This window comes from Echiichthys vipera (assembly GCF_963691815.1).
Source record: "Echiichthys vipera genome assembly, chromosome: 16".
Lineage (NCBI taxonomy): Eukaryota > Metazoa > Chordata > Actinopteri > Perciformes > Trachinidae > Echiichthys > Echiichthys vipera.
Window position 1 is genome coordinate 25,639,341 of NC_139841.1, and position 26,038 is coordinate 25,665,378.

Consider the following 26,038-nt stretch of genomic DNA (forward strand, 5'->3'; position numbering starts at 1 on the left):
TGCGCCTGTAACGACACTCCCCATTGGCCGGAGACGATCACGTGGGCGGAAGTGAGCGGGGCGGCATCTCTGGGAGCGGTGCATCACGGGAAGTGTCGTTCATGCGCCTTGGTGGAAAGAAAAAAGGTGTTTTCTTGTTTGATTTGAATTAAATTTTTAGATAAACAGATAAACAGTTTTTTTATTTATGTACTGTTTATTTATTTTTAAGAAAAATATTATTTAATCACTTAATTTATTTTATCTTGTTGTAAAGTAAATTTAAGTGTTTTATTTTTTTTCTAAATGATTAATAAATATGCTGAATTAATTTATATCTTGTTATAAAGTAAAGATAAGTGGTGATTAATATATTATAAATTATTAATAAATATTTTGAAATTAATTTACATCGTAAGTTAAAATAAGTTGTGATTAATGTATTTTAAATAAATAAATATGCTGAAATTAATTTATATCTTGTTATAAAGTAAATATAAGTGGTGATTAAAATATTATAAATTATTAATACATTTGCTGAAACAAAGCTGTGTTTTTATAAAGTAAAATGGTGATTAATATATTATAAATTATAAAAAAATACGCTGAAATTAATAAATATCTAGTAAAGTAAGGATAAGTGGGGATTAATATGTTCTAAATTATAAATATGCTAAAAATGTATTTATATCTGTTATAAAGTAAAGATAAGTGGGGATTCATATACTCAAAATTATACTTAAATACACTGAAATTTATTTATATCTTGTTATAAAGTAAAAATAAGTAAATAATATATTCTAAATTATAATAAATATGCTGAAATTAATTTATGTTATAAAATAAAGATAAGTTAATATTAATATATAAATTATTTAAAAAATATGCTGAAATTAATTTATATCTTAAGTAAAAAATAAGTGGTGATTAATATATTATAAATGATAAACATGCTAAAATGTCTTTTTATCTGCTATAAATAATATTTTTATCTGCTGTATGGTAAAGGTTGGGATTAATATGTTAAAAATTATAAAAACAATACATTTAAATTAAGTTATATCTGTTATAAAGTAAAGATAAGTGGTGATTAATATATGATAAATGATAAATAAATATGTTAAAAATGTACTTTTATCTGCTATAAAAAATATTTTTATCTACTATAAAAATGTATTTTTATCTGCTATAAATAATATTTTTATCTGCTGTAAGGTAAAGATTGGGGTTAATATGTCAAAAATTATAAAAACAATACATTGAAATTTATTTATATCTTGTTATAAAGTAAAGTGGTGATTAATATATTCTAAATTATTAATAAATATGCTGAAAGTAATTAATATCTTGTAAAGTAAAAATAAGTGACTAATAAATGATGAATAAATATGTTGAAATAAAGAAAGGTGGTGATTAATATTCTAAATTATGAATAAAGATTCTGAAATTAACTTATGTCTTGTTATAAAGTAATTATCCTAATTTTTATTGTTTTTATTTTCTGTTTTAACAAAATTTACATATTTCAAAAAATAAATAAAAAATCAAGTACCCTTCAAAATATGGCGGTCTGCACTGTAGTGCTGTGTACACGTGTTTAAGCGTACGGATTACTCAGCATATAATCTGCCGTGTGTGCGATCGCACCTCCAACTGTGCTGTGAACGTTCACACCACTGGACTGAAGATGGGATCTACGCTTCAGTCAAACTCCAGCAGCCTCCTCCGACAAACACTGTGATTTTGTTGTGTCACTTGTGTGAATCCAAACTAAGGAACCCTTAAAAACACCACAAAGTCACAGAATCACAGAAAAACGTCACGTTGGAGGAGCTGGAGACAGAGAGAGAGAGAGAGAAGAGAGACTATATATTTTATTATTGTAGCTTAATTAATGGATTTAAAGAGTAAATCAGCTCCAGAGAGTTTTAAATGGAGTTGTTTCAAAGGCGTCAGTAAGTGCTTAAACACTCAGCGGCCACTTTATTACGTATGTTAGGATCTTTTCTGTGTTTGGGACCGTTCTCTGTAAACCCTGGAGATGGTTGTGGGTTAAAATCCCAGTAGATGAGCAGTTCAAAGTCACTTAAATCACCTTTCTTCCCCTTCTTCTGATGCCGCAGCACATCGTCTTCACCACCATCGAGAAAAGCAGAGACTGTACGTCCTGACTCAAACCTTTGGTGTCTTCCATCGTTGCTCCATAGGAAGCATCCTGACTAACTGCCTGTGTGTGTGTGTGTGTGTGTGTGTGTGTGTGTGTGTGTGTGTGGTTTGCCAGCTGCACGGTGGCCGAACCTGAAAGCCCTCCAAAGGGACGTTAACACAGCCTGAAAGATCATTGGTTGCTCACTCCCCACCCTGGAAGAACCGTACAGGGACTCGTCCCACCCGGGCCACCTACACTTTGACTTATTGACGTTTCAGGTCTCTGAGTGCTCGGACTGACAGATCCAAAAGCTATAACAGTGCTTTACCTACTCTGTAAAGTGTCCTGAGATAACTTTTGTTATGCTTTGGCACTATAAATTAAATTAAATTGAAGTGCTTAACACCGCAAATACCTTTACCTATGATGGTACATGATGCTCAGGCTGCAGGGGTGCCCCGTCCTGCTCCTGGAGAGCGACTACCCCGCATGTTTTAGGTTTCTCCCTGCTCCAACACACCTGACTCTGATGATTATCAAACCTGTGACACGCTTCAGCTGCTGTCCTCGACGAGCTCATCATTAGACTCAGGGAGAGACCTAAAACATGCAGGGCAGTAGCTCTGCAGGAGCAGGACTGGGCACCCCTGGCTCAGGGTCGCTGCAATCTACTGGTTCTGTTTTGTCTCATTTAGCTGCTACAGTGGGTGTCTGTGTGTGTGTGTGTGTGTGTGTGTGTCTCTATCTGTCTGTCTGTCTGTCTCTGTGTGTGTGTGTGTCTCTGTCTGTCTGTCTCTGTGTGTGAGTGTCTCTGTCTGTCTGTGTGAGTGTCTGTCTGTCTGTGTCTGTGTCTCTGTCTGTCTGTGTGTGTGTGTCTGTGTGTCTCTGTCTGTCTGTCTGTCTGTGTGTGTGTGTCTCTGTCTGTCTGTCTGTGTGAGTGTCTCTGTCTGTCTGTCTGTGTGTGTGTGTGTGTGTCTGTGTGTGAGTGTCTCTGTCTGTCTGTCTGTCTGTGTGTGTGTGTGTCTGTGTCTCTGTCTGTCTGTCTGTCTGTGTGTGTGTGTGTGTGTGTGTGTGTGTGTGTGTCTGTCTGTCTGTCTGTGTGTGCGCGTGTTGGTGCGTAAGCTTGTCGTTAAGGGTCTAGCCTCTTAAAGGTCTAGCCGATTCTTTTTGATGCTTTGATGCATTTCTGCACTTTAAGGGATTGTACTGTAAATGTCGTTGTACTGTTACAATTACAATAAAGACAATTCAACTCAACACGCCTGGATGCACTGAGTTGCCGCCTTGTGATTGGCTGATTAGAAATGCGTGTACGTGCTTTAAAGAGCAGTTGGACGGGTGTACCTAATAAAGTGGCCGGTCCTGACCCTCCATCTTTGATTAAACCCAAATGTGTTCAGCGAAACGCTCCTGAAATAAAGATGTTTTTCAATATTAACAACCTTAAAGCTCCTACAACTCCCTTTATCCTGACCTTTAATGGTGCAAACAGCATTTACAAATAATTGTGGTTATTTTTAAATGACCTCTAAACAATAAAATCAATCATTTCGACGTGGTAAACCTTCGTACACTCGTCTCGATGACTACGGCTGCAACTAAGTCTGTGTTGGTTGTTAAAGACCTGAAATCCAACGTGACGGAGAAATGATTTTGTAACCTGAGGATATTCAGCAGGGTTCCTGCAGTTTAAGTTAAATGTAAGACGCTTTTTTTTAAACGCCACCTGGATTTCAATTAAAGACCCATTTCACACCGCGTGCATCTGCTCTATGCGACCCGGGGGCCACAGCTGCACGACCGTTTTTGACGGTTCCACTGTCGTTCTGTCGAGAATCATTCAGTAAAATCATAAATAAATGTTACCAATTATTTAGAGATTTGAGTCACATATTGTCACATTTTTAAGACCTTTGACAGTTTGATTCAAGACATTTTTAATCATCATTATTAAGGCCTTAGTTTTAGATTAACCATTTCAATGCCTTTTAAGACTTTCATCTAATTCCAGGTGGGGTTAAAAAAGCGTTAGACCCATTTTCACAACGCGTGCATCTGCTCTGTGCCACCCGGGGCCACAGCTACACGACTGTTACCAGATATTTAGAGATTTGAGACTTATGTCAGGAACATTTGTCACATATTGTCACATTTTTAAGACCTTTGACAGTTTTGATTTAAGACATTTTAATATAGATTAAGACCTCAGTTTTAGAAGAATGATGTCAATGCCTTTTAAGACTTTTTAAGGCTTCTTTAACGCCACCTGGAATTAAATTAAAGACCCATTTTCCCACCGCGTGCATCTGCTCTGCACGGCCCAGGGGCCACAGCTACACAACTGTTACCAATTATTTAGACATTTGAGACTTATGTCAGAAAAAAAAAAGTAACATTTGTCACATTTTTAAGACCTTTAACAGTTTTGAGTTAAGACATTTTAATATGGAGTGAGGCCTCAGTTTTAGATTCATGATTTCAATGCCTTTTAAGGCTTTAACACTTTTTATTCCCACCTGGAATTCAATTAAAGACCCATTTTCACAGCGCGTGCATCTGCTCTGCGCCACCCAGGGCCACAGCTACACGACTGTTACTAATTATTTTGAGATTTGAGACTTACGTGAGAAACATTTGTCACATATTGTCACATTTTTAAGACCTTTGACAGTTTTGATTTAAGACATTTTAATATAGATTAAGACCTCAGTTTTAGATAAATGATTTCAATGCCTTTTAAGACTTTTTAAACGCTTTTTAACGCCACCTGGAACGAATTTCAAGACCAGTTTCACAACACATGCATCTGCTCTACGTGACCCGAAGGGCCACAGCTACACGACTGTTAGATTTGAGACTTACGTCGGAAACATTTGTCACATATTGTCACATTTTTAAGACCTTTGACAGTTTTGATTTAAGACATTTTAATATTGATTGAGGCCTCAGTTTTAGATTAACCATTTCAATGCCTTTTAAGACTTTCATTTAATTTCAGGTGGCGTTAAAAAAAGAGTTAAAGACCCATTTTCACAACTCCTGCATCTGCTCTGTGCAACCTGGGGGCACAGCTACACGACTTACCAATAAGTTTGAGATTTGAGACTTATGTGAAAAACATTTGTCACATTTTTAAGACCTTTGACGGTTTTGATTTAAGACATTTTAACATCGATTAAGGCCTTAGTTTTAGATAAATGATTTCCATGCCTTCTAAGACTTTTTAAGGATCTGCAGGAACCCTGTTCAGTGATGTAACTCGGAGAAACTTCACCTCCGAGACGCTCCGTCCTCTGCAAAACCCCTGACTTTAAAGAAGATGCGAACCGTGTACCCGGAGCCGTTTTAAGCATCAGCATTTTAATGGGACAAAGCAAAAACTCAAACCATGTCACTGAAGCGTCAAACAGAACTCCCCTTGCCAAAAACAGAGGTTGAGAACATTCTTAGGCACCGCCCACGCTCGGGTGATTTTTGGTTAAATTAAAAAAAGGACCTCACTGACGATAATAATAATTATAATAAGGCAACACAATGGATTTTTATCGACTGGATTAAAAATGACGGCGGCCACAGTGCAAAAAAAAACGGATCTTGTTTCTTAATCTATAAAAAAATGTTTCGGTTTAAGACAATAACTTAAATGATGTATTACGCCGTCGATCGAAAAGGCTGTGTGCATTGCATAGCAACGCTGCGTGTCGTCCGAGCCCGTGGAAGAATCGAATGCGGCGCCGTCTCTACCGTGCACGGCCCAGCGCCGGACGGGGGGACGCCGCTGTCAAACAGCCGTTTCTGGAGCCCAACGAGAAGCAAGACGGCCTCCTCCATGAACACGTCGTCTTTATACAGAGTCAGTACAATTGAACAGACTTGGTTTGGTTATTTACAGAAGGACAGACAAAGAAGAGTGGAATGCAAAAAAACATAAAAGAGAAACCCGGCATTTCAAATTGTGTGAAAGGAGGAAGTGTTTGTGCAATGTGCGTCTGCCTGTAGGTACGAGAAAAGTGGCAGTAATCCCTGCAATCGCTTTGTTTGAGATGTTGAAAATCGAATTTTTTCAAGAAAAAAAAAAAGATAAAAGTTGACGGACGACCGCCGAACACACAAAGGTCTCGGCGCGTCACATGATCCGACGACGGCGTCACCGCAGCTTCTCTTTTTAAGACAGTCCCCGAAATGAAACGCAAAAGAAATTAAAAAAAAAAAGGCAGTAGCTCTTTATACAATGTCAGCGTTTTTTTAAGTCGCTCAAAAAGAAAGAAAATGACACTATTTTTATTCTGTTGCAACAAAAAACAAAGATGGCGTCGTCCTTTTCTGTTTCAGGGGGAAGATGAACCGGACATTGTTCTTGTGTGTAAAAGCATCAGTTCATGCACACACACACACACACACACACACATCTCTTATCCACAGAGCGGGTTCTCTCCTCAGTCTGTTCGGTCCGTCCCGGGAGATGAAAAAGGGAAGGAGCGCTGAATTATAATTATTTTTTTACTTGTTTTGTTGTTGTGTTGTTTACGGGTTCCCTCGACCTCGCCTTACTCCGACTCAGTGATTTCCTACATTTCACAGAATGACTTGAACACACCCTGAGAGCTTGCTCGGACTCGTTTTTTTCACTTTAGTAACTCGAGGACGGACCGGAAGCGAGAGCGAGACGTTCCGATTGTGAAATAATTTTTAAAAACGCGCTCCTTTCTGGATGCGTAGCATGACTGAGCGTGGACTATCGGGCGCTCTCTGTGGCCTCTCCTCCCTGTTTGATTGTTGAACATCGGTATAAAATCCTGCCCTTTGCTCTTTGGCTCTGCGGGGCTGAGAAGACAAAACAACCTGGTGTGGTTTTTACTACAGTTCATTGATGGAAAACGTGGCTGTGCTGGAAATATCTTGACACGGTCGTAGAGTTTACATGTGGCCGGTTATCTGCAGGCATTACAAAAATACGCCAAACAATAAAATGGGCCCGGGGAATGCAAGGTGCATTAGCGGTTAGCTGATTTAAAAGTGTTGTTTTAGGTTTTCTGGAGGGGATTCTTGCAGATTTGGGCAGTGGGTGAAGTTACGGAGGGGGCTGGTGAAAGGTTGATAAAATGGCGTACCAGCCTCTCTAACAGAATAACTGTGTGTGGTAACAGAGAGAGCGCATCTAATGCACTCCTCCCCCCCCTCCCCCCCCAGCAGAGTATCATCTTTGTAGCCTCAGAGGCTCAGAGCGGGATGCTGTGGTCAGGGATCAGTGGGTGTGGTAGCCGGCGGTGCTCATGCCCGCCTGGTTGGTTAGCACCGTCCCGTTGACTCCCTGCCCGGGCTCCACCATGCCGCCGTTGCTCACGGCGCCCACACCTGTCCATCCGGCCCCAGCGTGTAGATGACTGAAACGACAGACATAACGAACACAGTTAGACAAACGCTGACGAAAGCTGCTGTGGCGTTCATCTCAACGCGTATACGTTCGAAGGTTTAACGATGCGTGTGGCGTGAGGGACAGCTGCCGTCTCACTTGTGGGTTATAAAATATATTTATCCGTGTTTGTGTTGCGTTTGTGGAAGCTGGGAAAGCATCGCTGCATTTCTACCATTAAAGCCGGGAACGTGGATACGTCATTTTGTAGCATTTGTAGTTTTTTCCTCCCATTTCTGGACTCGTAGCCAATGAAATCATCAGAATATACACGTGGGAGGGTCACTACGGAAATCCTGACGGAGCACGGCTTTAGCGGGGGGAGCTCAGAAGTAAGTGAAGGAAACCATCTTGAAGTAAATAACACCGACCGTTTTAGTGCTGATCCGAAAGAAAATGTTTGAAGCAGAAGAGGAAGAGGAAGAAAAAGAAGAAGAACAAGAACAAGAAGAAGAAGAAGAAGAGGAAGAAAAAGAACAACAAGAACAAGAAGAAGAAGAAGAAGAGGAAGAAAAAGAACAACAAGAACAAGAAGAAGAAGAAGAAGAACAAGAACAAGAAGAAGAACAAGAAGAAGAACAAGAAGGAAAAGAACAAGAAGAAGAAGAAGAAGAAGAACAACAACAACAACAACAACAACAACAACAACAAGAAGAAAAAGATGAAGAAGAACAACAAGAAGAAAAAGAAGAACAAGAAGAACAAGAAGAACAAAGAGAACAAGAAGAAGAAGAAGAAGAAGAAAAAGAAGATGAAGAAGAAGAACAAAGAGAACAAGAAGAAGAAGAAGAAGAAGAAGAAAAAGAACAAAAAGAAGAACAAGAACAAGAAAAAGAAGAAGAACAAGAACATACCAACGTAATAATACTGATTGTGATGATATAAGAAATCGTGACTGTTTCTTATATTATTGTTGAGTACCTTGGAAAGTGCAATAATGATAAAAATGTATTATTAACATAATTATTATTGTTACAGTATGTTAATGAGAACTATGTCTATTTCTTCCTATATCATGTTTATGACTTCTGCTAATGAGCATGTATTAGTATGCAAAGTATTTTTATTCAGGCGTCATCACGTACAACTGTCGACCGTAGCTTACAGTCCAATGTAATTTACAATTTTGTTTAACGACATTTTTAAAAAGCTTTATTGACGGTTTGGACAAATAAACGCAACTTCTAATGAAAATCACAGGTATAAGCTGTCAAATACTTTTTGTATTTGATTATTATCTAATACAGAGCCTGAGAAAACAATTATTTAGTAGGTGTTGACACTTCTTCAGAAAATTTTCAGAGAAACTTCAGGTTTTAGGGGGTTTAACAGGTATTTTAGGCCTAAATGGGTAAAAAAAACAACTTCTTAAACTGGATTGGGGAGAGTTTGCACGTAATCTTAATGGATTGCAGTCGTATTTAAAAAATGCAAATAGCGTAAATGAAAGTATTAGGAAGAGACTCTACAGGAAACTTGAAACTTGCCCAGTTCATTACTGATATTAAGACGTTGTTCTTTGAGTATTTCCAGAACAGAAGTGTGAACTTTGGATGAAGCCAGGTTCAGAGTTCTTGTTTCATGTTGATGACATATTAGAGGCAACGGTGCTTGCAGAGGGGATTTTAGAGATCTCTTTTCATAACTCCATAAATCACAAAACACTGGTAATTTTCACCGTGTTTTAGGAATAAAATATCGTCTAAATGAGCCTGTGAATGATGTATGAACAATCCCCTCCATCAGGACGTTGCTCAGAAATGAAACAAGGGGAACGTACCCGCTGTTGCTCGCATTACAAAGTGAGTAAAACAACATAAAACATGGACAGGAACGTAAAGCACGACACGGTAACACCCGTTTGCTGTAGTAGTGTTGCTGCAGTGATAGAAACTGTCAGAGCAAGAGATGAACGGGTTCAGGGGAAGGGAAGAAACAAGATGGTTGCATTGGGAAAATAGTTGCAATGAAGGACGAGCTGTCCCTCTGACCCTGCGTCACCCCTGGGACTCACTTGTAGCCCTGCTGATCCCAGGTCTGTCCGTAGACTCCGTAGCTGGGCACCTGCCATCCATTGGGGACGTACTGACCAATCTGCTGCGCGGCGGCTGTGTTGCTGTACCACTGGCCCCACTGACTGTAGGGCTGCGCTGCGAAGCTCACCGTGTTCTGCTGACGTACAGAATAGTATTTTAAGAGGCAGAGGATCACATTGCACCGGGGAAGTGAGCGAGCACTGTAGCAGGCCACCACCGGTCAGTAGTGCAGGGTGATGAGCACAGACATGTTGTTTCGGGGATGATCCTGGTACGTACCTGTGGCATCTGTACCTGCTGTATGGGGCTGACGATGTCCGTCGTTTCTTTGCCCCAGTAACACTTGACAACATAGCCCTCTATGGATGTACCGTTCACAGACACGATGGCGTGAGCTGCTGCTTCGTGGGAGTTGAACCTGCACACAGAAAAGAGGCCGTTTGACGTAAATATCCTTTATTGCATCAAACTAATTGGCCTACAGGTCATTCAGAAAGTCAGCTCACCTCACAAATGAGTAGCCTTTGTCCGGGAAAACACGGATTTCCATTATTTGGCCAAAGGGGGAGAAGGTCTGTCTCATGATTTGCTCTAAAAAAAAACACACAACAAAAATGTTAAAGCTGCAGTCTGCAACATTTCTTTGATCATGTTCAAGGAAACCGACACTCTGCTCCCATAAATCTAAATCTTTAGAAAAGAAAACGTGTCTCTACGTGCACCTAGAGCTTGTTTGTTTTGGACAAATCCACTGCGCCTGTATCATCCTGTCCACTCGCAGTTCACAATTCGTGCACACGCCACAGACCCCCCTCCCCCCTCATGTTACAATATCACAAGCACACGCCTCAAGCTAGGAGTACGCTAAATGACGTTAGCAGTTGCTATTTATGAGTGAGTTAGCCAGCCTAGCTCCATGTAGCGTGTACTCCATGCTGTTTATTGATGAGAGAAGACAAGGGCAATCTGGTGCACACGCACTGACGAGCATTCGATGAGAGGAGACGGAGGAGCTCAGGGGTAGTGGGGGAGGGGCATGAGAGTTGTATACAATCGAAATTTGACCGAGTCAACTGGAGCTGCCGGACTTGCCGACCACAGCTTTAATATTCACTCACATATCAAGCGGAAACGCAAGGAGCAGGGAAAAAACCACAGCAGGCTGCCGTGAAAAGTTGACAAACACGTAACCTGCGTTCAGACTTGTCTCGGCTCGTTTTGAGAGGGTGTGAGAGTCCCGGACAGTCAGCAGTAAACACTCTGCCTCTGTCAGTGCCACAAGAAAGTAAAAAAAAAAACAAATGAGGGGAAAGAAACCCTGAAACTAAGGGCGCACTCACACTGTCCTTCTGTACCGCGCCAAAACCGTTTTTTCAGCTAAAGCCTAGTACGTTTAAGCAGTGTGAGTGCACCCGTTCCGCGCATAACTGCGGCCAGCGGGCCGTCCACGGAAGGTTCACGTTGGTGTGATGCGGAGGTGGAGTGTTTACTGCAGATTTGGTCGCTGAAAAGATTCAAAAACAGTCGACAAGACGCACAAAAACTCCGAGGTCTGTGGAAAGATTTGTAAACAAAGCCACACACACGCGATCAATGCGTGTGACGTGTTACGGCGTGATGACGTATGGACAGCAAGAAGCATTGGCCGAGGCCCAGGTAGTGTGAGTACAAACGGGGCTGGGGCGCGGGGGGAGAGGGAGGGGGGACAAGTACCCTAAAGCCCGGGGCACGGTGCGTTAGGACAGTATGAGTGCGCCCTAAAGCACTTAACTGCCTGGAGTTTGTGTAACAGCTAATTGATTCCCCACAAAAAGCTCCAGCACAGAGCTCAGTCCTTCCTTTTTTCTGTCTTTCTCCGTAAAAAAAAGCTGCATTCGAGTTCGGCCGGAAATATGGAGATCGTAACACCGATCTGACGGAAGTGTTGTGTTTTGAGAGGTTTGACTACAATGTGCATTACAAGGAGCAAGACATAGGAATTGTTCCGTAATGTGTCGTTTCTTTTGATTAAAACAGATTTTATCGTTCAGGAATATCAAAGTCCAAGTATCATTATAGGTATTCACAAGTGCAAGTAGAGCTTCTACACCTGCAGCTTAATCTCCCGGACAAACTCACCTGTGAGACCTGTTGTGACTCCGCCGCAGTAGACGGTGCAGTTGCTGGGGCTGGACTGGCTGACCACCTCATCAAACGATAGCTGCTTGGTATTGGTTGCTAAAAGAAAGGTTGGAGCAGGTTTTATTAGATGCGTATGCTTTTAATACACCAGTCTGTCTCTGCTGTGTCGCGTGGGCGCCTAGAGGTTGACTTTTAAAGCGTTTACTGGTGAGATTTTCATGCAAAAAAAAGGGGAAACGAGCGGTAAGGAAGGTAGGCAGGAGAGCTCGAGTACAGTCTGTGGATTAATCCTTCGTTTCATCACAGCAAACTTACTCTCATTAGTGGTTTTAGGAGCAGGCTTCCTCGTGGCCCAGTTGGTCCTGATCTGCCGTCCTCCCAGCCACTGCCCTCCCATCTGCTGTATGGCGTTCTCCGCGTCCTGATTCACGCAGGAGAGAAGACACGCGGAACTCCTGAGTCACCGACAAACGCGGAAAACATCTCGCTGCATGCAAACCCTGAGCTTCGACTGCGAATGAGTTTCTCAGTCCTCTAGCACATGGGCATTACGGCACACTTACCCATTTGTTGAAGAAGGAGACAAAGCCATAGCCTTTAGATTTACCTGTGGCCATGTCTTTCACCACTCGACAATCCCTGTGGACAAACACACACAACGTCGGTGAGAAATTCAGTGTATGATGCAAGTTAATGTAGATTATTGACCTAGTGCCTCATTAATGATGATTGTTAAACATAACTTCTGTGTTCTGAAGGGTTTGGGGCGTATTTGTGTACTTCATATTACATTTGTTATGTTAAACTTTGATATTTTTAATGAAACTAAAGGCAGAGATCAGACTTTATAATATTCTTCTTAATGTTGAGAATCTCTGGGGCTTGTTCCTCTGTGCCACAGAGACGCACTGGTGTCCAAAAACTATTAAAACCCCATCAGTGAGCCACTGTTGCACTGGGTGACATGTTGCTTCATTACCATAAACACACACACTAGTTTATTTTTGACTCACTCCCCCACACACACACACACACAGAGAGAGAGACACACACACACACACACACACAAACACACGCACGCACACACAGAGACACACACACACACACACACACACACACACACACACACACACACACACACACACACACACACACACACACACACACACACACACACACACACACACACACACACACACACACACACACACACACACACACACACACACACACACACACACACACACACACACACACACACACACACACACACACACACACACACACACACACACACACACACACACACACACACACACACATACCTACTCCTACTCCTACTGCCTGCCTGTTTGAGTAACACTGGATCAAAACTACAGTAACCAGCTGTTACAAACTACTGAAACGGTTTACAAAGAAAGGTTTTTAACAAATGTATATCTTCTGGAGAAGTGTCAAAGGCAATCCGGCCGTCAAGTCGTGACGTAACACCCTTTCAAAATAAGATTTCCGGGTCCGAGCCTCGTATTTCTACAACGCTGCAGTGCCGTGTTCCCCGTAGTTTGAACCGATCTGAGTTTTTAAAAACCCATGTAATTGTTATTTTGCCCTTTTCTTATGGATGAAAAAGACGTCTAACCGAGGAAAGAGGTGATCGTAATTGTTCACATGTTGTCTGTTTGGTGTTAACTGAGCATCTGGACCCAGAAATTGTATTTTGAAAGTCAGTAAGTCAGACTTGTACTTCTATAGCGCCTTTCTAGTCTTCTGACTACGCAAGGTGCTTTCACAGTGTTTGTCACATTCACCCGTTCACACAGACATTCACACTGATGGCAGTGGACATCTACAGACCATCTACTCTAACCATTCACACCACATTCACACACCCATGCACAGCACGGGGAGCAATTCGGGGTTCAGTGTCTTGCCCAAGGACACTTCGACATGTGGACCGGGGGAAGGTGGGGCTCGAACCACCAATCTCTCAAATGGAGGATGACCCACTGAGCCACAGTCGCCCCCCTGTATCCAGTATTTTCCTGGGTATCGATGTCGACTTTGAAACTCTAGTATTGTGACAACCCTAATATGCTGCGGGGATGACGTCTTGTGCATCAAGATAATCTCCGGCAGCAGAAATAAAACACTAACCATAGAATATAAAACGACGCCGCGGTCACATGAATGGCGGTTTATGTCCCAGACTTGGGCGAAACTCATCGTTGGGGTATTAACTGACATATTTTATGTTGTAGAACAAATGCAACCCAAAAAGTGCAAAAACACTAACTAATTTCTGCGTTTAGGATTCATTTGTGCAGAACGCAAATTAAGAAAAATACTAATAATGGACTTTGTTTATGCGACACTTTTCATAACGAAGTTGCAAAGTCATAAAACAACAGGATAAAATTTGTGAATAAATGTAAAATGACAATAATAGGATCATAAAACCCAACGACATGTTAAATACTCATGAAGAAGGGATTTACAGGATGCTAATGATCTAGCCTGTCTGACTTCAATACACAATATATAATAAAAAATATAATAAAAACAAAGAATTACACATATTAATAATGATCACGAGACACTTACGATATTTTCCCAAATGGAGCAAAAGCTGCTTTTATGTCGTCTGTGGTGATTTCAGGACTCAGATCTCCGACAAAGACGTGGAAGTGACCTGAAATAAATGAATAAATCACATTGTAATCATGTCAAAAGAGACACTTTCCATAAAGAGAAGGATTTGGGTTTATTCATGATTTACAGGGACACAAAAATTCCTCCCATTCAAGTGGATTACCAAAGTCAATCCCAAAGGAAGGAGCCCACTGGTGCTTTGTCTTGTGTGTAGGGACTCTTCTCATGCTGCTGCAGAGGTTTGCTGTTGTTTTCAGCAGCATTAGTGGTTAAAAAAGACCTTTGAATGCCTTCACCGTAATCAGTGTTAGCCACGTCCGGCTGTTAGCGACTCTCAGATTTCTCCTTTAATAGTTGTTACATGAAAAAAAACGGTCTCAATGGCTTATTTGATGTGTGTAAGTGCAGAAAAAGCCTGAATTACACTTGAGAGTGCGTAATTTTCAGGTCTGGATGAGTCTGGAAAAAATGTTTGTTGTTTGTGTCGAGTTACCATGGCTACCGTTGGTAACCGCGCGACTGCCATTCTCATTTATTTCATTTTTTTCCCATACGTGTCTCGGTGTCGTCTATATTTTATTTTAATTATCATTATTTTATTTATTTGCAGGTACGTTTACTCCGTCTGAAAACCCATTGAAGCGAATTCTTCTGTTTTCTTCTGTAGTTCCTGGTTAATTGTCCGTCTCTCTTATTTTCAGCAGCATTAGTGGTTAAAAAAGACGTTTTAGTGCCTTCACCGTAATCAGTGTTAGCCACGCCTGGCTGTCAGCGACCCCTCCTGGATTTCTCTAGGCGTGTTTCCATTAGCCCCATAAAATGGCCTCCAGGGAAGTTTCAGTCCACGCCCTCTCAAACGGCCGCTCACTCGCTGCGTTTCCATTACAAAAAAAGGCCGGAGAGGGATTTACGAGACCCCGGAGGTGACGTATCACCCTGGGTGGGTTCAGATCACCGGTGATCAGCTGATCAGTGATACAGTGGTGCGGAGAAATACAGAATAGTTGCAGTTTGATTTAAGGCGGCCCGTATGATTCACAACGCCAACCTATGTACAAGTAACATGAAAGAAAACACTCCGCCTTAAATACTCGAGGTGCGACAGACGACAGGTCGGAAACTCAACCCAGAATCTGTGCACGGATCATTTTCGGCGCTGTGTTCTTCTTCACCACTGGACAAAAGTGTCTATGCTACTTCGCCGTGTTGTTGCGGCGTCTGTACGACCACACGTCACATCCTGATGAGAGCTACATCCAATCAGCAACCGGGTAAATCTCAGGGGGCTAAAGAGGCCCTGCTCTCCGCTAGGGCCTCTTTCTACCTGGTCAAATAGCCTCCGGAGCGACTCGTATGCAAATTAGGCGCTATTTGGCGAGACAGACGCGTCTCATTCAGGGTAGGCGACCGCAGTGGAAACAAACCTTCTGTTAATAGGCTAAAAACTATCTCGATGGCTTGTTTTAGGGCCAAAAAAGACCACGGGAGGATTTAACGCGGGAAAATACCGTACTGCGTAGAAACCCTGAGTATTACTCCCCGACCCCGGTGTAACCTCGGCGATCTACTTACTGCTCGTGTCTTTCTTTTGGCTGGTTGGCGTCGTGGCCCAGTTGACCTTGACCTCCTGCATGAAGAGACAGAGGTCGAGAGCGAAAGAAGAAGGAAAAAGAGGTGAGACGTGAAGGACGCTGGCAGAGGAGAGGAAGGTGCTTTTGTCTTTGATTAGAGGTTTGGTCACAAACACGAGTTTTACTCTCATATTTGGTGATTATGTTTTTTTAATTAGGTGGCGTCTGCATATGCCACACGTGGGTTCTTAATCCACCACTACAAACTGCTGTATCCAGTGTTACGGTGTAATTTTACAAACCTTTGCATTCATTTACTAAAACAGTAAAAACACAGTGAGGATAGAAAGGGACACCGTCACAATCAGGAACATTTCAGTCTCAGTTTAGTCAAATGATTTGGAGCAAAAGTGTAGGAAGTAAGGTCCAAATAACAAGGGACTTACAAACAAGTGATTTTTACGAACTTGTTATACTCCTCAAATGGTCCTTCAATACCTGTTGAGGATAAAATATTTTCAACTGAACGTATTTTCTCGTGAGGTTGCTCTTAATGTGGATTCTACGTGGAAATAACGTTGCAAGAGAAACACACAGCAGTGAAGACGTGAGGGGGACAGAAGAGCATCGGTTAGAGAGTGGATCAGAGAAGACGTGACATGAAGCATGATTGCACAGCGGGCGCCGTTAAATCACTCAACCAACAGACGGAAAACTCACTTCAGAGAGAACACGGCGCACAAGGTGAGCAGAAAATACCCCAAACAGCACTTTACCTCCAAAGACACAATGGGAGTCTTCTGTTTGTTACAGGGGCCTGTGATGTGATATAAAACCTGCAAAAGATCCCGTCTTTAACGCCTGTGATGGTCAGTGTTTGTTGGGATGTAACGGCCCACGTGTTTTATTTGCATTAGTCCGGAAGAAGACGTGTTAAGGAAGCAAAAAAAGCCCCAAAAATGACCAGCGCGTGAGAAAAAATGATGTTTTTACCTGAAAAATCAACTATTTAAACATGTAAACTAACAGAATAGTCGCAGATTCCTATTTTTTTTAATCTTTCAGGTCTTTTTTTACAGTAAATGCCAAAACTATTTAACTATTTCAGGTTTTATAGACTAAAACCACTGATTCATCGAGAAAATAACCAGTAAGGAAAAATGGCGTGGGTTGTTTTTATATTTAAAAACATGCAAAACAGAAAGGTCACTGCACAGATCGGTTGATCGTGCAATGATCGCAATATTCCTACACCTCCAAAGACACAATGGGAGTCTTCTGTTTATTACGGGGGCCTGTGATGTGATATAAAGCCTGCAAAAGATCCCGTCTTTAACGCCTGTAATGGTCAGTATTTGTTGGAATGTAACGGCCCACGTGTTTTATTTGCATTAGTCCGGAAGAAGACGTGTTAAAGAAGCAAAAAAAGCCCCAAAAATTATGTTTTTACCTGAAATATCAACTACTTAAATGTGTAAACTCTAAAAAAAATAGGAATCTGCGACTCTTCTGTTAATCTTTCAGGTCTTTTTTTACAGTAAATGCCAAAACTATTGAACTATTCCAGGTTTTATAGACTAAAACCACTGATTCATCGAGAAAATAACCAGTAAGGAAAAATGGCGTGGGTTGTTTTTATATTTAAAAACATGCAAAACAGAAAGGTCGCTGCACAGATCGGTTATCGTGCAATGATCGCAATATTCCTACACCTCCAAAGACACAATGGGAGTCTTCTGTTTATTACGGGGGCCTGTGATGTGATATAAAGCCTGCAAAAGATCCCGTCTTTAACGCCTGTAATGGTCAGTGTTTGTTGGGATGTAACGGCCCACGTGTTTAATTTGCATTAGTCCAGAAGAAGACGTGTTAAGGAAGCAAAAAAAGCCCCAAAAATGATGTTTTTACCTGAAATATCAACTATTTAAATGTGTAAACTCTAAAAAAATAGGAATAGGCGACTCTTCTGTTAATCTTTCAGGTCTTTTTTTACAGTAAATGCCAAAAACTATTTAACTATTCCAGGTTTTATAGACCAAAACCACTGAATCATCGAGAAAATAACCAGTAAGGAAAAATGGCGTGGGTTGTTTTTATATTTAAAAACATGCAAAACAGAAAGGCCGCTGCACAGATCGGTTGATCGTGCAATGATCGCAATATTACACCTGTAAAACCTAAACAAAGGTCTAAATTAAATAATAAAATGCTTCTTAAATAAGTTTTAATAAACCAGTCTGAGTGTTTAAAAAGCCCCGCATTTCTTTCCCTTTTGTAGAGGAATGAAAAAGCCTCCTACGGCTACGACTGAGAGGCAAAAACACACAGAAAAAGCAGAATATAACGTTAAAATCTGCTAATTTATTGGTTATAAATACTTTGAATCCGTCCGTGTATTGGAAAAAACAAACGCTCACACTACGGAGTTTACAGACATGATGTTTTTTAGGATCTGGATGCTTCACAGCGGCCGGTGCTCCCGCCCCGGTGGTTGCAGACCGTGCACGTGACACAAATGAAGTGAGGTGGAGCAGGAGAAGAGGGGAGGAAGTACGATAAAGTCTTAAAAAAGATGCATGTTTTCCCCCCCAGGCGCTTCATTTTCAACCCTACCCGCCCGGCCTCGCCGTAGTCGACTCACCCAGGAGAGAGGATAGCTTACCTTACCCAGTATTTTCCGACCGTTCATGGCTGCGATTGTGGCAGTGGCGTGCCTGTGCTCGTAGAACTCCACAAAGCAGTACGGGTCGTGACCTGCTGTCTGGGGTGGACAGGAAACACACGCGTTAATCAAACGTATCCTCGGGAGCGTCCTTACGGTTAAAGAGAAAAAGGGCCGTCCGCGTGGAACGAGAAGAGACACACGCGGGCACGTTTATGTTTCTTCACGTCCGTAATTTGCTCTTTTTTCTCCCGCGGTGCGTCTCGATTTCTGGGGTTCACCGGTGTCGGGCCTCGACGGTGACGTTTAGCAGGTTGCCGTTGGTAACCATTTTGAGAAAATGGCGACCGCTTCGTAACATCAGGGCTCCTACGGCGTTATTACTCAAATTCAAGCACTTTTAAAGCATTTCAAGGTGCATTTTCAACCTTTTCCAGCACCTTCCAGACGCCGTACATTACGTATTTATTAGTGATGTCAATTAAATCGCATCAATGTCACAGTTAAATCACAATCGCATGTTTTTATCAGTTCGCAAATGTCCTTTGATCCCATTATTTTGTCTCATTTTAACGCTCTTATCAACAAAGAAGAAGGGTTTGGCTTCATGCAAATGTTGTTTTTTATTGAAAGACAACATTGGAAAACAGGGAAATACAATTTAATTATAACGAGCACACGTCAGGTTTACTCTACAGTTGTGTGGAAGTAAACTTACAATTCAGAATCTTGTTGGCGCCCAATTCGGCGTTTTGCGCGTAAACGTAAACTAGTCTTTGGCCGCTCGAGCCCAAACGGCGTCTGCTGTTTTGCTTCCGGTCGAGGTAAATCGGACGTGGCGCACAAATAAATAAATTATAACGAGCACACGTCAGGTTTACTCCACAATTCAGAATCTTATTTGCACCCATTTCGGCGTTTCCCGCTCTCCATCCGCTCAAAAACGTAAACTACTCTCTGGCCGCTCGAGCCCAAACGGCGTGTCTGTCGAGGTAGATCCGGCGTGGGGCTGTAGGTTTTTATCGCTACTAGTTGTTGCAACCGCGTTTGAAAAGCCTGCGTAGTTTGCTCGGATAAAAAGAACGTTAATCCTGCGATAAAAACAAAGCGACGCCGTTAAAATGGGTTTGCGTTAACGCCGTTAATACCGCGTTTGGCTGACAGCTCTAATATTTACAGATAGGTCAGACATTTTACTGAGTACAGCGCTTAAATGAGATGTTATCGTGCTATAAACAACTAAAATGATGCTTTGCTACAAAGTCCGAGCAGCTTCAGCCACTTTTGAACTTTGAAAACGCCATTTTTAGATAAAGTCAAGTGATTCCATGGATTTCCTGTAAGAATAATGCAACATGTGAAAAACAGACAGCACAACATGCACCGCAAAAAATATACATTTCTAAATATTTCTTTGGAATATTTAAATATCTTTTCTACAAAACGTTGCACGGACGTTGGCGTTGATGCGCGTGCACACACACACACATTTGTCTAGAGGCAAAAGCAAACGCAGATATTTGACTGTGCCCGTTCTGTTTGTGTCACATTTTTATTATAAAGCTAAAATTTAAGAACATTTAATTATACAAAAATATAAGGTGACTAAAAACGGCAGCCTGGCAAACACCTTTAAAAGTGTCCGATAACTGTTCGTCCTATGAGGAGATACGGATTTTAAATTTGAGGAACATAAAAATAAACATTACGCCAATTTAACTACTGCTGAATTTCTTCTTCTCGCATATTCTTTTAATTATTAACAATTATAATAAAGTGTGTTTTATCACTGGGCACATCTGCGTACGAGCAGATTTGGACGGTGAAGAATGAAGAATGTTTGGTGCATCTTATTTTAGTTCTGTTTTTTTATTTTGAATATGTAAAAATAATTAAAACTAATAAAATAAAGTAAAGAAAAGGGGAAAAAAACACAATAATAACAATATCAGAGTAACATTTCTGTTGTTGTTTTGTTGCCAGTAATAAAACACAAAATAAAAGTTTAACATCTCATTTAATACAACACTTCTCCATTTTCACACTATTATTATTATTATTATATATTATTATTGTTATTGTTATTATTATTATTATTATTATTATTATTATTCCACATTGAAATGCTTTTTATATCTATTTCATAATAAACACTTTTAGAAATTTTAAAGTATTGTTTTCACTTTAATAAGATAAATAAATAAATAAGATATAAATAAGATAAATAAATAAGATAAATAAGATATAAATAAAATAAATAAAAATATAAATAAATAGATAAGATAAATAAAATAATTAAATAAGATAAATAAGATATAAATAAAATAAATAAAGATATAAATAAATAGATAAGATAAATAAAATAATTAAATAAGATATAAATAAAATAAATAAAGATATAAATAAATAGATAAGATAAATAAAATAATTAAATAAGATAAATAAGATATAAATAAAATAAATAAAAATATAAATAAATAGATAAGATAAATAAAATAATTAAATAAGATAAATAAGATATAAATAAAATAAATAAAGATATAAATAAATAGATAAGATAAATAAAATAATTAAATAAGATAAATAAGATATAAATAGGATAAATAAATAAATAAGATATAAGTAAAATAAATAAATACATAAATAAGATAAATAAATAAGATATAAATAAGATAAATTAATAAGATATAAATAAATAAATACATAAATAAGATAAATAAGATATAAATAGGATAAATAAATAAATAAGATATAAGTAAAATAAATAAATACATAAATAAGATAAATAAATAAGATAAATTAATAAGATAAATAAATAAAAGAACTGTAAGGAGGTAACTGCATAAGGCTGTTATTAATGGCGATGTATAGTGTTTCCCTTTTATGTATGCTGTAGCTGACCAAAACAAATGTTTAATTTCATTTCAGTTGGACAAAAACGATCATTTAGCATTAAAACGTGGACGCCTGAATGATCCTGGACCCTGGAAATGAACAGGACGAGCGTCAGAGGAGGCGAACGCAGGACACTCAATCAGTCGCACGGTCGTTACGTGTGGATTTTTAAAGATGTTGCACGACGCTCGTCTCTGGACTGAGGCGCGTGTTGCAGCCCGAGCGGACAAAAGCGTACAGAGTGAAGAAGAAGAAGACGAATGAACTCACATCTACAATCATTTTACAGCTCTTGCAGGGTCCGATCTGGCCAAACAGCTCCAGGATGAGGGCCTCCGTCACGTCCCGGGACAGGTTTCCCACATACCTGCGGCGGACGGAAGAAGACACGGTGACTTCAAGGTTCCTGCGCCTTTTTCCAGAGTCAAATTCAAGCACTTTTCAAGCATTTCAAGGTGCATTTTCATGCTTCTCCAGCACCTCACAGCTGTGGTACACCACGCATTTGTAGACAGTACAATACTCAGTATTCAGTTTACGCTCCTTGCACTTGTTCCTCACATTAAATCAGATGTTACTGTCCTATAAACAACCCTACATGATGGTTTTGAGACCGCTTTCTACAGAAGAACGGCAAATTAAAAGGAAACTAATTTGACTAACGGGTCGACAGGAATATAAACCAACTGTTTTGATCATCTGTTAATCATCAAAAGTCCATTTTCATGCAAGAAAATGTCAGAAAATGCTGTTTTTTAGTCGCTCAATTATGAAGATCTTCTGTTCCACGTGCTTTTAAATCAGATCCCATGTAACATTACATTTGAATTAGTTTCAAGCACTCATCTCATCTTCAGCCTCTTATCCGGGGTCGGGTCTCGGGGGCAGCAGCTTTAGCAGGGGACCCCAAACTTCCCTTTCCCGGGCCACATTAACCAGCTCTAACTGGGGGATCCTGAGGCGTTCCCAGGCCAGTGTGGAGATCTAATCTCTCCACCTGGTCCTGGGTCTTCCGAGGTGGTTCGGGCATCTAGTAAGGATGCCTCCTGGGCGCCTCCCTAGGGAGGTGTGCCATGCACAATTATTTCCCTCGTGATAAATAAAGCTTCTTGAAACTTGAAATGCCATATTCCCATAGATTATTACGATAAGGGGCTGATGTGTTAATGCAAAACACACACACGCACACCAAAAACAGAACCGAGCAATAACCAAGTCAAGTCCAGATTCAGAGTTTTATTCAAATGTCTCAAGACGGTGAAATCTTAAGGACTTTTAGGGGAAATTATTCTGTAGTCAGCGTTTAATAATCCCAACACTAGAGTGCAACTGGGGCCAGTTTCACAATATTGAGGCTTCTGCTGCTGACCTTGGCTTACAGCACTACTGGCTTTAAATAGATTTGAATCAATCTCACCCAGGTAATTCAAATAACCTGTTTCCAAAGCCACATCAACATCAGACATTTGCTTATGTGAACATTTAGGGAGGTTACTGCTCCACACCAATGTGCTTATTGTAGGCCTACGTGCTATAATGAGCCCATCGCCTATGGCAAACCAGACTCCTTAGAAAAAAGCATGCATTTAAGAGTTATCCTGCTCCTCGTCACACTAAGTTGCAGTTTACATCAGTTTCTTATGCATGTGGCCAATCAGTGCGAGTCACTAATTCATTCGGCTTGTGCAAAAACACACCACACTGCATTTTATTTAATGCAAATCTATGAAGAAATGAAGATTTAAGTTGATTTTACCCATGCAATTAAAATAACCGGTTTCCAGAAACCACATTAACATGAACCCGAGCCTGTGTTAACATTTACTCAGGTAAACTGGTGCACATGAATATGCTTTGTAGGCCTTTTCTATCGCCCAGGAAACGTTATGGAGCCGCACCAGACTCCATTGACAAAAACAGGCATTTTAATTTCTCCTGTTACTTGTCAGACTTAAATGCAGCGTGGAGCAATTTCTAAAAACATATTGTTAATCACAGCAAGTCACTGCTTCATTCGGCTTGCGAAAAAACACAAAAAACTGCATTTATTTTAATGCAAATTCAGATTTTCCTTGCAGATTCGTGTGAAACGACGCGTTTGTTCGAGCCCTGTTTTCTGGGATTTGTCAGCATTCGTTCATCACGGTGTGTTGTTTATTATTACGTCACTTTAAGGTTTAAAACAACACATTTGTTTGTTGTTGGGTGTCTTAATTATAATCTGAGGTCCGGATAATAACGTTACGCAGCTTCGGAATGCTAACTTAGCTAACGTGACGAACACAAGCGCAAACACACACACACACACACACACTTACAGGGTTTTGGGCTGGTCATCGTCCATTCTGTTTTAACTTGCCGGCCGAGAACAAGTCCTCACCCCCGAGAAAAGTCCACGCCTGTCGCGGGCAGCTGCCTGGGGCCCCGGTGAGTTGGTTAATAGCAGTGAGAAGTGATGAACCGCCGCCGTTAGCTCCAGAGTGAACAATGGGCAACCGAAACAAAGATGGCGGACAGACCGGGGCCGAGGCGAAACACGCATGCGCAGGAGGTTCAGCCACAGGCAACATCGAGGCGTTACAAAATAATGAGTGTTTATATGGAGGCTTTAAAGTGACTAAACTATATATTAATACATAATTATAGTGTTATATGGAGGGTTTAATGTGCCAAAACTATAAATAAATACATGTTAGTGTTTATATGGAGGGTTTAAAGTGACTAAACTATATATTAATACATGTAAGTGTTCATATGGAGGGTTTAATGTGCCAAAACTATATATAAATACATAATTATAGTGTATATGGAGGGTTTAAAGTGACTAAACTGTGTATAAATACATAATTATAGTGTATATGGAGGGTTTAAAGTGACTTAACTATACATAAATACGTGTAAGTGCTGAATATGGAGGGTTTAAAGTGACTAAACTATATATTAATACATGTAAGTGTTAATATGGAGGGTTTAATGTGACTAAACTATAAATAAATACATATTGATAGTGTTTTAATATGGAGGGTTTAATGTGACTAAACTATAAATAAATACATAATAGTGTTTTATATGGAGGGTTTAATGTGACTAAACTATATATTAATACATGTTAGTGTTAATATGGAGGGTTTAAAGTGACTAAACTATATATAAATACATAATTAAAATGTTATATGGAGGGTTTAAAGTGACTTAACTATAAACAAATACATGTTCATATTTAATATGGAGGGTTTAATGTGACTAAACTATAAATAAATACATAATGATAGTGTTTTAATATGGAGGGTTTAATGTGACTAAACTATAAATAAATACATAATAGTGTTTTATATGGAGGGTTTAATGTGACTAAACTATAAATAAATACATGTTAGTGTTGTATATGGAGGGTATATGTGACTAAACTATATATTAATACATAGTGTGTATATGGAGGGTTTAAAGTGACTAAACTATAAATAAATACATGTTAGTGTTGCATATGGAAGGTTTAATGTGACTAAACTATATATAAATACATGTAAGTGTTAATATGGAGGGTTTAAAGTGACTAAACTATATATTAATACATGTAAGTGTTGTATATGGAGGGTTTAAAGTGACTAAACTATAAATAAATACATGATAGTGTTTTAATATGGAGGGTTTAAAGTGACTAAACTATATATAAATACATGTTAGTGTTGATATGGAGGCTTTAAAGTGACTAAACTATATACAAATACATAATTATAGTAGATATGGAGGGTTTAATGTGACAATACTATAAACAAATACATGTTAGTATTTAATATGGAGGGTTTAAAGTGACTAAACTATATATTAATACATGTTAGTGTTAATATGGAGGGTTTAAAGTGACTAAACTATAAATTAATACATGTTAGTGTTGTATATGGAGGGTTTAAAGTGACTAAACTATAAATAAATACATGTTAGTGTTAATATGGAGGGTTTAAAGTGACTAAACTATAAATAAATACATGATTATATTGTTCTTATATGGAGGGTTTAAAGTGACTAAACTATAAATTAATACATGTAAGTGTTGATATGGAGGGTTTAATGTGACAAAACTATATATAAATACATAATTATAGTGTATATGGAGGGTTTAAAGTGACTAAACTATATATAAATACATAATTATAGTGTATATGGAGGGTTTAAAGTGACTAAACTATGAATAATTACATGTTAGTGTTGCATATGGAGGGTTTAAAGTGACTAAACTATATATTAATACATGTAAGTGTTGTATATGGAGGGTTTAATGTGACAAAACTATATATAAATACATGTAAGTGTTGAATATGGAGGGTTTAAAGTGACAAAACTTTATATAAATACATGCAAGTGTTGTATATGGAGGGTTTAAAGTGACTACACTATAAATAAATACATGTTAGTATTTAATATGGAGGGTTTAATGTGACTAAACTATATATAAATACATAATGATAGTGTTGTATATGGAGGGTTTAATGTGACTAAACTATACATAATGTTAGTGTTTATATGGAGGGTTTAATGTGACTAAACTATAAATAAATACATAAT

At 39.5% G+C, this 26,038-nt stretch overlaps 1 protein-coding gene across 3 annotated transcripts; it reads right to left on the reverse strand.

The window, feature by feature from the left end:
- Positions 1-5,499: 5,499 nt before the first annotated feature.
- On the reverse strand, positions 5,500-23,975 carry LOC310958783 (cytotoxic granule associated RNA binding protein TIA1-like). Of its 3 annotated transcripts, none has more exons than XM_083929886.1 (12): positions 23,794-23,975; positions 21,746-21,842; positions 18,581-18,679; positions 15,920-15,974; positions 14,300-14,387; positions 12,262-12,337; positions 12,014-12,119; positions 11,696-11,794; positions 10,084-10,168; positions 9,857-9,995; positions 9,556-9,710; positions 5,500-7,512 (listed from the first exon to the last, which is right to left on the reverse strand). In XM_083929886.1, the coding sequence occupies exons 1-12, from the start codon at positions 23,817-23,819 to the stop codon at positions 7,374-7,376; spliced, it is 1,164 nt and encodes a 387-aa protein (XP_083786012.1). In that variant the 5' UTR covers positions 23,820-23,975; the 3' UTR covers positions 5,500-7,373. The 3 variants fall into 3 exon arrangements, with proteins under 3 accessions (XP_083786012.1, XP_083786011.1, XP_083786013.1); XM_083929885.1 differs by having other exon boundaries at positions 9,556-9,713; XM_083929887.1 differs by lacking the exon at positions 18,581-18,679 and having other exon boundaries at positions 9,556-9,713.
- Between the last annotated feature and the right edge of the window lie 2,063 nt (positions 23,976-26,038).

Excerpts from the sequence above, each read along its gene's own strand:
- LOC310958783 (XM_083929885.1), bottom strand. The coding sequence starts at position 23,819 with ATGGACGATGACCAGCCCAAAACCCT. Across the intron at positions 15,975-18,580 it reads GTCGGAAAATACTGGGTAAG|GAGGTCAAGGTCAACTGGGC; the intron begins GTAAGCTATCCT and ends CTCTTCATGCAG. Across the intron at positions 11,795-12,013 it reads TCCTAAAACCACTAATGAGA|CAACCAATACCAAGCAGCTA; the intron begins GTAAGTTTGCTG and ends CCTTTCTTTTAG.